Source organism: Xiphophorus hellerii, chromosome 13 (assembly GCF_003331165.1).
Source record: "Xiphophorus hellerii strain 12219 chromosome 13, Xiphophorus_hellerii-4.1, whole genome shotgun sequence".
Classification (NCBI taxonomy): Eukaryota; Metazoa; Chordata; class Actinopteri; order Cyprinodontiformes; family Poeciliidae; genus Xiphophorus; species Xiphophorus hellerii.
The window spans coordinates 5520053-5537900 of NC_045684.1; the positions used below are offsets into that span (position 1 = coordinate 5520053).

The window sequence follows — 17848 nt, forward strand, 5'->3', positions numbered from 1 at the left end:
AAAACTGCAGTCATACAAACCTGAGCTATTTATTTTGAAAGCAATCATAACAGCGGAAGCGAAAAGTTCACGTAATGAAGTCAAATTTGTTATTTTTCCCGTACATCAGCGTGGGGTGAGAAGGTTCATGTACGTCATTGCGTCAGGCAGACGACACTTAACTGCTTTCAGTTCAGGAATATAAAAAGTAAAGAACATAAAAATAAAATACACTGCCACTAAGAGCTACATTAATTTAATTAAAAAAAATTGTAGGGCATTCAAATATCACATTGGAAATATGAATATCTCCTAAAATATAAGAAACACACACAGCTTGCTATAAAGGTAATGTTACATTCAAAACTATTTATTTCAACCAAACATGTCATCTATTAACATCAGCAAATAGAAAGCATGTGAAATGTTAGCAATTTTATCTTAAACTCTCTTTGCTGCATTTGATGCTGAAATCTAATACCAACAGATTATTGGATGTAAATCCAGTTGTGTTTAAAAGTAAAAATCCTTATGACAATCTAAACCCAAACAAACAGGCACACTTTAGTGGGCTGATGCACAAAACACACAGTCAACGTTTTTCATTTACCCAGAACTACACTTTTATAAAGTGCATGTCATGATAAATTCAGTAAATAAACACACTGGTCAGAAGCTTTGCCTTTTGTAAAATGTCAAAGCAATAAATCTTTAGAGAATCTGGTGCAATACTATAAATACTGAGGTATTTAGAATTTTTGCAACAATTTATAAATATACTTTCAAGAGGCAGTATCATGTGCTTCCCAGCTATAGCTACATAATAAAATTTTGTAGATCAATCAAGTAACTACGTCACCTTCAGTTCTTATAAAATGCTGCATATCTCAAATATCACTTAAAAGAAAATCAGCTTCATAATTTAACGCCTTGAAACTGGGCCTCTGTCTCCTTTCCAATTTCCGCCTTCAGGAAGTCGCCACAACATTAACCCTTTAACCATTAACCCTTTAACAATGTTGCACTGAGAAGTAACTCATACAATGAACTCAGCTGATGCACATTTCCATCAGGTGTTTACTAATTGGTGCTGGCTAGTCAGAAGGAGCTGAAAGGGGAAACCACGTGGGAGAAATGCTTTGTGAGGCGGTAGCTCAGAAGTTTGAAAACTGCAGCTCCAAGGAGGAGCTTCATCCTCAGCCCCCCAAGCATTCTGCACTGCTGAATGGTTGCTAAGGGATATTAAATGATTTCTCAAACATGCATGAAAGAATCAAAGCAACACTCCAAGAATGTTTTTGATTGGGGAATAACATTACAAGATGACGTAAAGCTCAAAAAACTCAAATTAATACTGCCACTTTAATATAAAAACAAAAGAAAACTTTACATTTAAAGTTACTTGGGTTTTATTATTGTAGCTCAGGAGAAGTTTTCAATTTCCTTCTTCATTTCCTAGAGAAAAAAGAGTGGAAAAAGAAATAATTAAATAAACCAGTTGCAATTGTCTTTGCCAGATAAACTCCTCCACAAAGTATCAGTTTGCTTTTTCTTTTTCTTTACAGGCATCAAAACCAAAACTTGTTTTTCAGCAGTTATGTTGTGATTCATTAAACTATGAATTTTAGTTGAGCAGCTTTTACCTCTACTTGCGCGTAATAAAATCATATAACGGCTAAAATAAAACAATAGTATGTGATAGCCTTTAGCAACTTCTCAACTCTTTTAAGTAGCCTCCATCTAAAAGGTTCCTGAATAAACAAAGCTGAGTGGCGTTGCTGTACCTTAATGAGCTCTGTCTTGTTGTAGATGTTTCTGTGTCTGTAGATGGATTGAGCCAACAGAGCATAAAGTTTCTCCAGAGTCTCCACCTCAGCAGCCTCTGTTTTAATTATTGCCCTGTTCAGCAGCTCCTGGAGAAAACAAAAATAATGACTGCAAACAATAGCTGCAAATAAATTACTTTGCCCCTTTTTGCTCAATCAGAGCAAAAGGGGGCTGGGCTAAGGTTTGGGATGTCATTTTAGATTAGAACTTAGAAACAGACATTTCATCATGGATTGCTATAAATATGATGCATAAAATTTTGAGTTCAAAAAGTACAAGGGAACTCTATTTCTTGGTTCCCGAAAAGAGTGATAATCGCTAACCAGGTATCAGGTGCTTTTAGGATATTCTACAGTTGCTGACTTGTTCAGAGACTCTCCAAAAAAGGAGCTTGAGCAAAGCAGAATGGTTAAAATTTCCAGTCTCCAAATGAGCAAAGCTGGATTATTTTTGTTTCAATTCAAGATTATGCACTACCAAGACCTGGTCTGTTACAAAGAATATCCCACACAGGCAAAAAATGGCCAGGATTTTATTGCTAGCAGTGCAACTCTTAAAAGAAAAAGGCCCAACATCTTAAAACATAACCAAAGTTAACTTACTTTCAGCTTTTTGTGATCAACTACGAGGTCGGGTGTTTGCTCGTCAACACTCTCTGCAGATCTGTTCTTGTTGAACTGCTGCATTTGCTCAAAAACAGCCTTGTTTGTTCTCATCTCAGACTTTCTCTGCCTTTCTGGGGAAGACAGAAAAGAAAGGTGTTCTCCTTTTAGCTGAAAAAAATGATGTTAAGGTTTATTAAAGGGTGCACACAACAAACAAAGACACAAAACCACAATTACATATTTTTGTATAACATTAAAGTTAAGTTAACTTTAATTCTTATATCAAACCTATATATTTTTTAATTAAAGCTTCATTTTTGTTTGCATCTAAATATACTTATCCTGCACCAGTCACATTAAGGAAAAGAAGAGGTAAAGCTTTTTTGTTTACAGGGTACAAGTACAAACACCAACATTTCAAACTAAAATAATCCCGTGGAGTAAATCAAAAAATGGTTCTCTTGAGTTATTTGAAGTGAACATTTATTTCTGTGACAGAATATCAGAGAGCATCTGTTCTCGGCTCAGCTTTATGCCAGTTTGGCTCTGTGCCCAGAGTTCTACCCGACTGTGAAATGTTTGCTCTTTAGATCTTGCTCAGCAGCGTCAGGAGAAGCAAAGCAAGAGCAGAAGCAGCACTTTCACTACCTGTTTCGCACACTGCAGCTGTGAAGCTCAGTCAGAGTCCCATGAAGACTGGTTAGTAGGGCAAGAGCAGAGCGGTCACACAGCCTGAGTTAGAGGTCCAGCTTCTGCTCCAAATCTCTGTTAGACAAACACACACCTAATTTCTTTAAATAGAACTCCGTCAACGATTTCCTTCGGATGGGGTCAGACTTTGAAGGCTGGCTGGACTTCAGTTTAATTTTGGGAGTGCTGCTGCTGGACTCGTTGCATCTTTGCTTAAGACGTTTTTGGAGAGCTTTAAAGTCTTGATGGTGCCTGTTAAGCTTCAGGAAGATCTTCTCGTCATCATCGCTGCTGTCTGACAAACTGGATGAGGTTTGGCCAACAGAACTACTCTCCCCTCCCATTCCATCTGTACTTGAATCTGAACTGGTTATGCTGGACATTGAGGAGGTTGAAGCTGTCTTCTTTCGTTGCTGTTTCCTAATGACACCAGTGCTCCACTTGGATTTTCGAGACGATTTGAAAGACTTTTTCTTACGCACTGCAAAAAGAAGTCAGAAGAGAGTTGGGATTGAGGGTAGAGAGAGGATAGGAGGGGTCATTACACAGAGAAGAAATGCGATGGAGTGGAGCTGAATCTCTGTTCACTTGATCTTGATCTGCTTTAGCCTTTTCTCCCTGCAGCTGCAGACTCTCTCTCATTCATTGTTCTCCTTTCAGTCAGCTCTGCAGATTCTACCTCTTCTTCTCATCGGCTCTGTGACTCTAATGCCTTTACATTTGAATAAAGATTCTGTAGCTCTCTGTCATTGCATCTTTACTTCACCTCTTTCTTTCCCTCTGAATTATTGAACAAAGGTGTTTCTTTAACATGACAATGTATATTATTTCTTGAAAATATGACACTTTAAAAATGGCAGTTAATTTTTTTGTCAGTTTGATCTAAACAGGAATACATATTGAGTATTTTCCATAAGATAATACTGTTTGATTTTTCTGAGACATTTTTTGTATTGTTGCTGCTAGAAAAAATAAACCTGATATTCATTTTGTAAATTTGTGTAATTTAGCCAAACAAACAATTTCTTGTTTAACAGTAAATACATCATATATCATCATTTTTTAAAAACTTTTCCTTTTTAGCTAGGAGCTTACAATATTAATTTCCATAACCAAAATGAAGACTAATAAATGCTAAAAATTTATGCAGTGAATGAACCCAGTGCCCACCTGAGACAAAAGTAGCAATAGCAAAGGCTACATGTCAAGTCTGAAGCTCAGACATGAACACAAAAATACTATTACATCTTGTAATCAATTGAGGTTTTTAAGTCTTTATTTCTGTTTCGCTTACAGCTAATGAAAACACAACATTTAAGAATAGAATAATAGGTCAGACAAAAATAGAAAAATCATTTTAATAGAGAACCGTGGGCTAATGAAAACCACATTTTATACACATTTAAAGATTTTTTTTCAAAAGGCACTTTCTATTTGACAAATGAGTCTCATCGAAATGCTTTTCTAATTTATTGAATACAACTGTATTTAAGTTAAGAGCAAAAATAATTACCCATTGAAGTATTTTATTTTTTTGCGGAAGAATGCTAACCATTGATGGTTTAAACCTTTGAGAAAGTTACATTTTGGTGTTAAGTTACATTGTCTTTTCAAGACAGAATTTTTATCAAGGCTTACGTTGTGGTCCAGTGCTGTTTCTGGGGAACACAGAGTTGTAGAAGCCATTGGTCAACTCTAGATTGGCTCTGCCCCTGTGGGATAATGCTGTCATAAAAATAAAAGTCTTAATTTGTGAGTTGGAGGCTTTAAAAAAATAAGCACTGACTATGTAAATACATACCATAGCAGACATTTTTAATTCAAAGGAATGTTTTATTACTTCAGAACTAAATAGCATTTGTAAGAATAAAATTGAGAATCCATGCTGAACACCTGGTGTAGTTTGGCTACAGTGAACAAAGTTTTACCTCTCTCAAGCCGAGACTCACGAATTTCCTCGCAGATCCTCTGGAAATCCTTGTCCAGCTCATCTCTGACGATGACTCGCATTGTGTCTTTCAGGGCGCAGGCACGGTGACGGATGTGACGATCTGACACAAGCAAACCATTTCACATGAATATTAAAATATATAAACTTTGAATTCACATTAGGTAAAAGTCTAAGGGATAATCTAATATTTTTTTGCAAAGCAAAATGGAACACTCAATAAAGAAAGCACAAAAACCTTAAAGTTTAGCTTTAATTTCCTTCAAAAGCTCTGCACCTGGTCATTTTAAAATATCACTATATACAAAGGGCTTGTCACCTCTAGCCCACAACAGATTCTGCTGGATCTGTAAGTGTGGATTAGACCTGAAGGTGCGGTGGTTTTGTGGTTCTGTTCAAAGTGTTCTTAAAACATTGTGTTCATTATATACAGAGTTATGTATTTATTCCCACCTGCTGGGTCTCTGTCTGGGTTGTACTCAAGAGCATTCTGCCAGATGAGGTCTGCGTCTGACATGAACTCATCAACGGTGACATATTTATGCTCATCAATGTTGTACAGCAGGGTGGAGAGATCCATGGGCTTCTGGATCACAATGAGGTAGTCTGGGACCTGGAAGATGGAGAGTTTATGGTTTTATACTCTTTCTAAAACATCCAGCAAGGAGCAGGAGCACAATTACCTAATATTAACTTTGTTTTAGTTTTAAACTGTATGTCTAGAGAGCATACATTTACTTTAAAGCCTTTTTTTATACAATAATGGAAACACAGTTAAATATGAAAAGGAAATAATTAAATTCCTTTTTAAATAAGAAAATAAACACTTTATTGCCTAGAATGCAATAACATAGCATTCTTTTAGTGAATTTGAAGCAGCTGAAACTAAAATTATGGCATTTGAAGAATTTTGGGTAAACCATACTTACAGACAAAAATGTTTTTGTCTTAAATGCAAAATGTATAAATCGTATTTTTCGGACTATAGAGCGCACCTTTCTATAAGGCGCCTCCCTAACATTTAAAAAGAAAACTGGAAACCTACATGTATAAGCTGCTGGTATCTCCACCGCTCTCGGTTTTAATAATTGTGCTATTAAGGACGCAGCCCTGGGTCTCCAACGGCGGACCCATGGATTCGTTCACCCCAAGCTTACGTGTAGCGGCTCTATTTCCCTACTGTACTGCCAGATCGATAGCCCTCAACTTAAAAGATGGATCATATGAACTTCTTTGTGTTGTTTCCATGATGAGGGGGTTTGAGTTTGAAGAAATTTCTCTGTCAAGCCTGACATGTGCTTGTTCTAAATCAAAATCAGCACTTTCTTCTTTGATTTCCAGTTTTGACTTCCAATGATTCACATGCTGCTAAAGAGTCCCCTGGCGGTTGAAGAAAAATCCACAGAAAACGGGCTATAAGCAGCATGGTTCAAAGCGTGGGAAGAAAGTAGCAGCTAATAGTCCAAAAAATACAGTAAATGATATACAGCTTTGGCTTAATTATTGCTCTTTTTCGTTTTTTTCAAGAGTCTCTATACTTAAGATGGCAACTAATCGACTAGTAAATTAGTTAAAGATTATTTCAATAAATGATCAATGCCTCATGAGTAATCCAATGAAGTGTTTCACTATCCTACTATGATGAAAACAGTCTTCCAGTTAAAGCTTGATAAAAAAAAAAAAGAAAAAAGAATGAGATTACCTCCTCTATGTCGACAGGTTTGGTGAAGGCCTTAAAGCGGCGGTCCACCATCAGTCGCTCTGTGAGGTTACGGAGGAAGAGGCGGAGTTCCCGCAGCACATCCTCTTCCTGCTCCTCCACACGGAGGCGCTCCTGCTCGCTCATCTGTCTCAGGGGAGGAAGTGGAGCCACAGGAAGGATCTCCATGTTCTGGGTCACTGATGGCAGATGAGCAGGTGAATTAAGCAAACTTTTTAAACTGTTACTGAATACTTGGTATACAGTAGTCAGCATATGAGTGGAACAGAGCACCATGGACACATACATGGTGCTCTGTGTCACATACTTCTTTTATTCTTAGATGGCGGAGGTTCAGCCGCCTGGTTCAAAATGAGATCCTCAAAAAACTCTGTTCTCTCCTGCCGGGAGGGAACAGTCATTGTATATATCTCCCCATACTCCTCCCGAAACAGAGTTTGTATCTGATGATAAAACAAGATATGTTTAGGTATAATATGTTCATTTTCTTCCCTGGAATGAGTGTTTCTGGCTTTGTTTCCTGCTTTCAATAATAACTCAAAGAAACAGCATAAAATAAGAGAATGCTCAGAAGAGGTAAAGGAAACTTTACCTCTGTGTCGAGCTTCTGGTGAGGAACGCTGCAGGTGGCGAGAAGGAGGATGGGAGAAAAAGAGGGGATGCTGCCCAGCAAGCTGAGAAACGAGGCTCTAAGTGCTGATCCTGCCGTGTCCCACCACTGCTGGATGTGAGGGATGTAGAGGATGCTGGGTGATGTCCGTTTGGCCTCGCAGAACACCTGATAAGGGGAGACATTTACTTGAAAGCTTTAATTTAGTTTTTTCTAAATTGTCTTTTGATTCTTTCTGCAGTTTCTTTCTACTACCACCAAATGCTGATTAAGGACAGTAGTTCACTTTGTGGTGTGCAGGTTGGTAAATATAATAGCAAAGTTTCAGCCTCTATGTGTAAATTAACATTTTTATAAAATAGCTTAAACATTGCTGTAAAAGCCTTGCAGCTGAGTCTAATTAGAAAAATAAGACCTGATTTAGACATTCCATATCTACATTTTAAATAAATCGGCAGGAAATCAAATCTTTCAGAAAGATACACATATCTTGAGCTATGTATAACTATAGGTGCTCAATATTTTGCACTACAATAAAGTCTATGAATTCATGATAGCATCTGTGTGGTCTTATCTAACAATTACCTGTGCACAGGCTTCCTCGGGAGAAGTCCAGCTGAAACCAAACAACACCGCAGAATCCAGGCTGTGGACAGTGAAACGCTCCAGGGCATGCAGAACTGCAGGGGCCAGGTGGGATGTCTGACCAGAGTCCGGGCGACCAGCCAGGAGCATTCGGGGGCGGTGGGACGTTGGGTGTTTGACAGCACTCCTGCAGGAGCCAACAGAACAGAGTACAAAGGCATTTATAGTTTAAGTTATAAAATTAGCATACATATTACATATTGTTTTATGTTAGATAGAGTTCTGTGCCAGCACGATATTTCACCTAGCAAAATGCAGGAAGTTTTTGTTCTGGGAGGTGGAAGGAGCAGAAATGCTGCAGGTTGAGGTTCCTTCATCTCCACTACTCATTAGACCATCATCGAGGATACCAGAAGTCAGATCTTGCACAAAGACACAGATGTAAAAATTCTGAATTTGATTCTATATAATAACCCAACAGCGATGCTTCCAGCGTTCAGCACTCACTCACCAGGCTCCCTCTTCCTCTTCATCCCCTGTTCAGCGTGTGGAAACATCTTCTGCAGAACCTCCAGGATGTGGCTGAGGGCTGAGTGTAGCAGGGGCTGGACCACAGCTGACAGTGGTTTTGTAGGGCAGGCGTTGGAGCGTTGAGACGCCGGCTTCATCTTCCTCATAGCCGCCACAAAGTCGCAGCTGCTAACAGAGATGGAGGAGACATCCAGCAAGAGCTTCTGCGAGGTGCCGTAGATCTGTGGGTAGCGACGCCGCAGGGCGCACAGTGCTGCCTCAGTGCACACCGCCCTGATGTCGGCACCACAGTAACCTGCAGCAATTAAGGATTTTGAGGTCACTTCATTAAAAAAATTGATGTGGCAAATTACAAAGCATGTGATTTTCATCCCACCTACCCACACATTTTTCTGCAAGTTCATCCAGAAAGTCTTCTGAAGGAGGAGGTTTCCACAGCCGTGTATGGATCTTCATAATCTCTTTACGAGACTGAAACACAAGGAGCAAAAATTATACATTTTAGAATTCCAGTTAAATTGTACAAGTATTGAAAATTAAACACTTCCAATATTCAACATTTCCAAAAATTGTAATTAACTGATAGTAATACAAGCTTCTTATAAAATATACACTTGCAAACTATTTCAAAGAGTCAAACTACTGTATAAAATATTAGAAAGTTAGAAATTTCAGGCAGATGATGACAAGAAAAGAATAAAGTTTTACTTCTTTGTCAGGAAGGCCAAACAGAAACTCCCTATCAAAGCGTCCCGGACGCCGCAGAGCTGGGTCGATGGAGTCCAGCCTGTTTGTCGCTCCGATCACCACTATCTCTCCTCGACCATCCAACCCATCCATCAGAGCCAGCAGAGTTGACACAATAGAGCTGCAGAAGTTTAAAAATAAATTTGTCATTATTTACAGCCACAGAAAGAGGGTCAAGGTAAAATATGTATATCTAAGGACTATAAAGACCTGTGAATCTGATCTTGTTTGCTGGATCGAACAGGAGCCAAGCCATCAATCTCATCAAAGAAGATGATGGAGGGACGTCTCTGATACGCCTAAAGAATGAACAAAAGTGGAGCATTATTTTGATGTAATGTATTTTTTTTATTTCAAAAACTGATGACATTGTTGAATCTTTGTATTTCTTAAACCTATTTTTTCAGCCTTTTTTGCAACCAGCCACAAGGGGGCAGCGCAGCAACATCAGATAGCTTTAAAGTTACCTTTACCTGCTCAAACAGCAGCCTCAGCTGCCTCTCGGACTCGCCCACCCATTTGCTGAGGCAATCAGCTCCTTTCCTCATGAAGAAAGACACCTTCTCGTTGCCATGGCTGCATTCATTGGCCAACGCCCGGGCAACCAGTGTTTTCCCAGTCCCTGGTGGGCCATAGAACAGACAACCCCTGAAAAAAAGGCAAAACTATGTTTTTTATTTGGGTTTAAATAAATTAAAGCTGAACATAATTTAGTGTTGAGAATGAACATAAATCCTGTCTAGTTCATCATCATTTGTGTGAGTCACCTGGGAGGCTGAATCTTGAAATTATCAAAGACTTCTGGGTAGAGAAGAGGGAAGACAACCATCTCCTTTAGAGCTGAGATGTGACCCGACAGCCCACCGATACTGTCAAAGCCCACCTGAGGAGAAAATAAAATTATCAAGGAAGGGAAAAAGAATCAAGCACATAAATATTTGCAAGAGAATCACATACTGTAAACAATAAAAATGTAGGTGTGCAGAATAGAGGATCCACGAGGATCTCACACCGGTTAGTGACAGATATGACAGCTGTGGTGTAACTTACCTTCCGATCAATAGCCATGGGATCAATGTCTGCCAGACCTGCTCCCATGGCCAGCTTGTCTCTGCGAGAACTAAAAAGCTCCTCCGTACGCAGACCGAGTGAACGGCAGTTGCTGAAGTGGAGTTAAAAAATTATGATAATTGGTAAAACCAATCAAGAAAAACTGCACTTACATTTCTTGTAAACAAATTTAAAAAGTCAAACCTGGACAAGTTCAACATTATAAAAGATAAACTTAACCAACTTTCAGAAAGTTGCAAGTGAGTTGATATTTCTGTCAAGTCTGTGTAATAACTGATTTACTTTTTTTATTTGTGAAAAAAAAAATAAAAGGAGCCACACAGTAAACTAATTCCTTGACTCTCTTATTCTGATCCAGTGGATTCTTTCATAATAGTTCTTCTACTGTCTTTGTTAACACTGGACACTAAAAACCAAAAGAGAGAATTTATGTTACAGTCCTCAGTGTAGAGATTCAGTGTCTCTGCCAACCTGCTAGAGGCCTTTTCATCATCTGAATCAGCGTCATCAGTTGACCATGCATTCTGAGCAGCCCTGATGGAAAGTGAAGAAGTAAACAAATATTTCTCAGATTGAGCAGTAAAGAAGCAGTTCCTGTCAGAAGGTAAAATAAACACACATTACTGGTATCGATGGGCCTTGAATAATGGATTTGAACTGTAATTTTTCCACGAGGGAACAAATATAGTTGCAAAGAGTTTTTAAAAAAATATTTTTTCCCACATTATCATATTTATGGTTATGTTTTTTCTAACCTACAGAAAAAACATATTTTACATACAGACTAATATACATAGGTTCACTAGACTTAAACATTTTGGTGAGTGGTTTCAGGGGTCAATACAACAGTTCAAATAGTTTTCCATAAGTTTAGTGATTAATTATACCACAGTGATCACTCTATTTAACAATTTTACAATAAGAACCAGTTATTCCAATGTGAAACCACTTTCCCTAACTCCACAAGACCCAGAGTTAAATTGGGTCTTAGGTAAGATGGTTGTTGCTGTGATCGTCTTGTTTTTAAAAATCATTACAGTTGCATCATATTTTTGCAATGAAAAAATCATTTTAAACAGCAAAAAAGTATAGAAAGCACATGATCATTCATAATGATTTTATGAAAACTTATAACTGTAACTAGATCTGTTTTAAATCATTCAGTAAATGGTCAAAATTAGTAGTGATGAGTAGCTTTTACAAAAACAAAAACGTGAGTCTTAACAACCGAAGAGAAACAAGATCAGTTTGTAAAATATTTCACTGAATCATAATCTAAGGTGTGAATAATTGGGAAATATTGTCAGTAAATTAAAGCAGAATTACACTCTAAAACCGTGATTTGCCATAACCTGACCTAGAACAGGTTCATTACAACAATATCTTCCTGTAATACGAGCCAAGTCACTTACATATTTAGGAAATACAATAAAAAAATATATAGTTTTTTTGTTTGTTTGTTTTCTTAACCAGTCAGCAAAGAGTTTAATGTAATTTTGGAGTGTTTTAGAAAGTTGTCTATAATAAACTAAAGTACAATTAGATTTCTTATTTTTTATATCTGTAGTCACTGTCTTTCAAGCGCATTTCCATCTAATTTGAGCTTATTTAGATGGGTTTAATGGTGTATTAAAAATAATGCTCGTTCTTCTATTCATGTGAGTTCAAACAGCTTAAAGAAGAGAGAATGTTGAATCCATGGTCTCACCTGTAGGGTCGCCTGCGTGGTATGCTTTTTCCTGATGAATTGACCTGGAAATTTCCTTTTAGAAACAGAACAGAACAGAAATCCAGAACTGGGTTGATTTATTACTATTTTAATAAATCTTATTAGACTAATGATTGTATTCCTTGTTATCTGGTTCATTGTTCCTTCCTAAAGTCAAAATGGAAGTGATACAGTTGTGTTGTTAAATTTTAAGTGTTTTGACATATGCTCTCCTAAACCAGATTTAACAAGATAATATTTCATTTCTTGCTCTGTGTTTAACTATTTTAGAGAAAATGAAGTTCATTTTTCATATTTTCTGTGCTCAGAGTACAGACACAGCAGAACTGACCTCTTTTGGGTCCCTGGTAAGGAGACGAGGCCTTGCAATGTATGACATCGAAATTCTCAGTCACGCTGCAGTTACTCTCCTCATCTGCAGTTGTTCCAACCCCACTATCTACATCATCAACTGGAAATACCACAGAAGAAGAAAGTATGATGAAACACCCATCTCCTTTCTTCCTCTCCTTTGGTGCTTCATGTTTGTACAAACCGATGTCATCTGTGGTGTCAATGAGGTCTCTTTGCGGCGGTTCTGGTGTTATCTTCTTCTGTTCTTTAGAGGCAATCTTCTACAAATACATAAATACAGCTTAAATATAATTAACAAAACTAAGAGAGATACTGTATTTAAAAAAGGAGCAAAATTACATCAGAGATTAGACGTCATGATTTCAAAGCAACATTTTACAGGAGTTTAATCATTAAACTTTGCTTTTCTGTTAGCTGAAAATTTTGTAATTGTGAAGCTAGACTTCTATTACTTTTGAGAAACTATGAAAATAATTTGACAAAAACTACTCACTGAAATCAAATATAGTAATAATTTGCAGAAACTGCTAGAGACACAGAAGTCTATTGACATGTTGTTGTCAGAAACAGTGATTTTTAAATGGGTTTACACAGTTTGTAAAGGATGCCTCAGTTCCAAGATCTAGAGAGGCTAAAAAGGAGAGATAAACAGCTGTATCCTTGGTTAAGTATTTTTATCCATAATGGCACTCCCCCCTTGTCCTGATTTCCACATGGGACCTTTGATTACAACTATATCTCAGTGAAATCTGCTCTCTGTTGCTGTTTCAGTTGGATAAAACAAAGGGATTGACAGAAATGTGTTCACACCAGTTGAGAAAGATGCCTCACAACCAAGAAGATCTAAACTTTGTCAACCTCATGTGACATAACCCCATAAACACACTCTGATGCTCCTCACACTCTCAGCTGCACCCCTCCTCCTCCCCCAATATGTTGGCAGCTGATAGAGTTGTCATCCCCTCCCCAGGAGCTGTGAGCAGAGAGGAAAGTCAGCGTGCAGCTGGGTGCACCTCCCTCACAGAGAGCTGATAAGACGGTGTGCCCACCCATACAGACTGAGTACAGCATGAACCGGGGCTTTAAAGCTACTGCAGAATGTAAACACAGCATGAGAGTATGCTGTCAAAACAAACCCATGTTGCAGAGAGCTGCAGAGAACTACTGGGAGCTGCTCTGAGCTGCGTTCAGATGCAGCTTATTCACAAACATACAGAAAAGGGTGCTTTATTTATTACATTCACCCGATTCAAACTTACTGCAATTGTTTCAAGATTTTTGATGATTTTGGTTCTATTTTTAACATCTTAGAACAAAATTAATTAAAAGTATGCAAGGTGTAATCAGATGATATTACCACTATGCTGCATCATATTTTCATTAAAAGGAACCCAAACTGAGAGTTGTAGTCCAACTACAACTACTACTCCTACTAATAATAATGATGATAATAGTAATAACAACAACAACAATAACAATAATAATAATAATTAAAAATAAAACACAGAAGATAAAGTTGATCATTTTTTCTTGAATTACAGAGTCCAACATTATTTCATGAGCAAATTTGGTTCTATTTCATCATGAGACTTTTTTGTGTCCATTTAATACCAAAAGACTAGAAATAACTGAAGGTTAAAGCTTCTACTGTGGCTGCAAATGAAGTAAATAAATAATCATGTTGACTTACTCCATCTTTCTTGTCCCTAATCAGTCGTTTTTTCTTCTTCTGATTGGTTGTATCCTTCTGGTCTCCGTGGCTGCAGAGAAATGATAATCAAGATGTATGAATAATGATGATCAAATCTGTTCTCATCACAGTCCAATTTTCCTAATAACCAGGATAAGAGCAACAATTAAACATTAATGTGACAGTTCACATGCGTATCATTAAACAAAATGTTCTTAAAGAAGACATGTAGCCTGGCAAGACCACAAGTAAAGACTGAATATTACATCTGCACACGTTTCATTGCTAAAAATCAAATGAATAAACCAAAATTATCTATTCATTTTTATTTAAGTTGATTTTAAAAACTGCATCACGATAAAACTCAGAACTTGTTTGAACAGTGTGTTATACTTCCTTTATGTTCCTGAGTCGTCTTACTTGCTGTTGATGACGTCAAACTTTTTGGAGGCCTCATATGTAGTCGTCTGTGTGGTTTTCCTGGTACTCTTCCTGATCCCATTCTTCTTACCCCCTGACATGATGGCATGTATATGTTTAGATTCTATATAGCATGAAAAACTAATCCATGCATGTGTCTTTCTTTGTTTTTTCAATTTCAACATATTAAGAATGTCTAAAACTGTGTAACCTTTTCTGGGCCTGATAATACCTGAGACTGAAAGAGGCCAAGAGGAAAACCTCTGGATTTATTTGGATAAATCACAATGTGGACATATATAAAATAAAAAGAAAAAAATGTTAAACTGAGCTTTGTATAAACTAATGACGACAGATTTTTATTCAAATATCCATAGGAATCAGAACTTTAACATATGTTACAACTTTTTCCCTTAAGGTTACAATTTTTATTTAATTTCCCTTTGGGGGCGATAGAGTATATTTGAATATGAATTAAACTGAATTCAAAGTTTAGTAGTACTTATATTTAATATGTAAGAAAAAAACATGTCTTACCTGTAAGGTTCTTAAGTCTAGAAGATCTCCTGTCAACACAAGACAAACATCTGTATAAGGAAACTGAAAAGAAAAGCTGCAGAATGATAAATTAAACAATGAGCATCAGGTCTAGCATCATAGTTTACATCATTTGTGATCAAACATTTGTTCTTTGTCTGAACAAAGAATAAACAATGTTTGATGACTAGAATTGGTGCTAAAAAAATGTATATTTGGAGTCTGAGGTTTAAAAAAACTCAACCAAATCAGAAATATTTGTATAAGCATCTATGGATATTTCACCAACTTCCTCAAACTACATCAAGCAAATCTTTTACAAGCAATCTTATGAACACTGGGGTTCCAACATAAAAAATTGATTAACTTTTTATATTTTTTGGATAATAAAGTCCTATATATAGTCTGAATATAAACTGGAAACTATAAAATGCATATGTATTTACAGACCTCACTTAGAAAATGTATCCTCAGTTATTTCAGATCTTTACTGGCTTTTGAAATTTCGGTTCTGATGTCTGACCTGATAACTTTTCTTGCAGGTTTTCTTGCAACTTCTTCATCACGTTTGTGTGAATTTGTGTGATTCTCTTCTTCTTTCTTGGCAGGAACTTTCTAAAGAACATTTCATAGGTTAGTATCTGTTACTGTTAATCATGCATATGTATGGATCACAGAATAGCATAATGCCGGTAATTAAAGTACAGGGCTACAGTAAAAATATCAGTAAATCATGTGAAGAATATTGATAAATATTCCTACGACCATATTACTTGCAATGAATACACATTTTGCTCCCTTCCCTGTTTCTCATCCAACACTGTTGGTGATCTTTGGCACTGAGATCTGTCTGAAGTCTAGACACTTTAAATATATTGTCCATCAATTACTAGAAGTAATATATTATAGTAGTACTGGTTTGTTTAACCAAGCCAGTCAGTCAGATCATCACAATGAAAACAAGAGGGATACTGACATGAAACATGCACGTTTGTCATGTATTCATTAAAATTAAGATATAAAAGGCATATCATTTTTTGTTGTAGTTATCCAAAACAGCAAAGAAGAAAGCTTGATGAAATTTTACAGATTTCTATTTCGTATTTTGAGGAATCTTTTATGCATAATTATTTGCTTTTCAGTTTGTATTTTTCATTAATTTGATTTCTCTAGCACACCCAGCAAAATTCATCTGAATGATGTTGAACATTATTTATTAAAATCAATTAGAGATTCAGCTATTATGTTTTCAAAACATCAAAATTCACGCAGTTTTTAAAGCAGTAGTTATTAATTGGCGTAAAATAAATCTAAATACTGGGAAATGTTTGAAGAAATCTTGCAATTATATTAAAAACAAATGTGTTAGCTACATAGTTATGCTCTTAAAGAAATTAAGACATTGCAAGCTAAAAAGACAATGCTATTAATTAATGTTGTGTTTATTAATGTTTCATGTTAATATAAACCATACATTAAATACTCACAGAAGCAATATTAAGGAAAACACTTTCGTAAGCAGACAAAGGTGAGAACAAGTAAGAAAAAATTAAGGAAAAGGTTATGTAAACATAGGTGTATCATAAGAGAGATAAAGCAATTTAATAACAACTAATCGAAATTGTTAAGCCGATTGATAGTGTGAGACAAAAAAAAACACACTATCTACATGTTGAGAAAATATTTTATATCACCATACATAATCTTTTTTATATATAAATATGATATTTTGCAATGTTTTTTATAAGATTTGTATTTCCTGTTTTGCTTTCGTTGGTTGGTTCGTTCTGACCAACAGCTAAAAATTAAAACTTAAAAAATGCAGCAACATTAACACACTGACTTTGGGGAGCTTTTTCGCCTTTGAACGAGTCACCGCTGTCCTTATGCTGGTGTCTTTCCGGGCTCGCTGGGGAGTCTTCGAGACCTTGGCCGCCTTCTTTTTCAGCTTACGGTTCCGAACTACATCCCTTCTGTTTTTGGCTCGACCACGGTTCGTCACCATGGTGACGCTCAAACGCTAACCCGGAGACGGTTAATGTGTTAGCTTACGAGCTAAAGTACTAAAAGTAGAAAAAAATCGAGCAAACACCGACATTGTCACCTCGACCTGTTGAGAGATGTTTTGCAGAGATGATGTTAGAGTCACCGTCTTACTGTGACTGAAGAGAGAGCTGAAAGTCAAACACACCCAGACAGCTTGATAAGCTCTCGGAGCCCAACAACCCGAGTCAATTCAAACGGCTGAGTTTTGCCGCCGCCTAGTGGTCGTCACGACGCAATGTACGTGTGTTTAAGAAATGTGAGGTTTTAAAATTGAAGTAGAAAAACAGATCTTATCTTATAAATGGTACATTTTCTGCGTCTTACATATGCTTATATAAAGTTTTAAAAATCCAGATATATCAAACAACTTTATCCTGCACTGTATTTTTGACAAACTGTGTAGTTTAATGTTTCTAATGCTCATAATCATAGTTCAATCAATCAATCAATCAAATTTTATTTGTATAGCACATTTCAGCAGCAAGGTATTTCAAAGTGCTTTACATCATTACAAGTTATTATACAAACAACCCAAATTTCACCAATCTTCTATGGAAATTGTGTTTTCTGCAGAATTTTTCACATTATAAATGTACCATTCATTTCTTTAAATGTACCACAAATGTATCAACTGTGATCTTACTGTTAGTTTAAAAAGTATATTAGACATTAAAACTTTGTTTAAAAACGATAAGTTTTAATTAACTTAATAAATGCTAAAGGGACATCTGCACCTGTGAATCGTTTTCAAAAGTTAAA

General features: G+C 36.6%; 1 protein-coding gene across 2 annotated transcripts; it reads right to left on the bottom strand.

The window, feature by feature from the left end:
* Positions 1 to 320: 320 nt before the first annotated feature.
* On the bottom strand, positions 321 to 17224 carry LOC116730855 (ATPase family AAA domain-containing protein 2-like). Of its 2 annotated transcripts, none has more exons than XM_032580377.1 (28): positions 16887 to 17224; positions 15567 to 15658; positions 15044 to 15072; positions 14507 to 14600; positions 14087 to 14156; positions 12578 to 12656; positions 12374 to 12493; positions 12022 to 12076; positions 10785 to 10847; positions 10293 to 10404; positions 10010 to 10125; positions 9716 to 9890; positions 9453 to 9541; positions 9204 to 9363; positions 8876 to 8966; positions 8476 to 8790; positions 8269 to 8386; positions 7965 to 8151; positions 7362 to 7547; positions 7077 to 7149; positions 6752 to 6948; positions 5503 to 5662; positions 5030 to 5152; positions 4740 to 4826; positions 3196 to 3582; positions 2409 to 2542; positions 1764 to 1892; positions 321 to 1434 (listed from the first exon to the last, which is right to left on the bottom strand). In XM_032580377.1, exons 1-28 carry the CDS (start codon positions 17046 to 17048, stop codon positions 1402 to 1404), a joined length of 3636 nt encoding a protein of 1211 aa, XP_032436268.1. In that variant the 5' UTR covers positions 17049 to 17224; the 3' UTR covers positions 321 to 1401. The 2 variants fall into 2 exon arrangements, with proteins under 2 accessions (XP_032436268.1, XP_032436267.1); XM_032580376.1 differs by having other exon boundaries at positions 7077 to 7212.
* Positions 17225 to 17848: the final 624 nt, after the last annotated feature.

Excerpts from the sequence above, each read along its gene's own strand:
- LOC116730855 (XM_032580376.1), bottom strand. The coding sequence starts at position 17,048 with ATGGTGACGAACCGTGGTCGAGCCAAAAACAGAAGGGATGTAGTTCGG. Across the intron at positions 15,073-15,566 it reads CCTGCAAGAAAAGTTATCAG|GAGATCTTCTAGACTTAAGA; the intron begins GTCAGACATCAG and ends TTGTGTTGACAG. Across the intron at positions 1,893-2,408 it reads TTGATCACAAAAAGCTGAAA|GAGCTGCTGAACAGGGCAAT; the intron begins GTAAGTTAACTT and ends TGTTTTCTCCAG.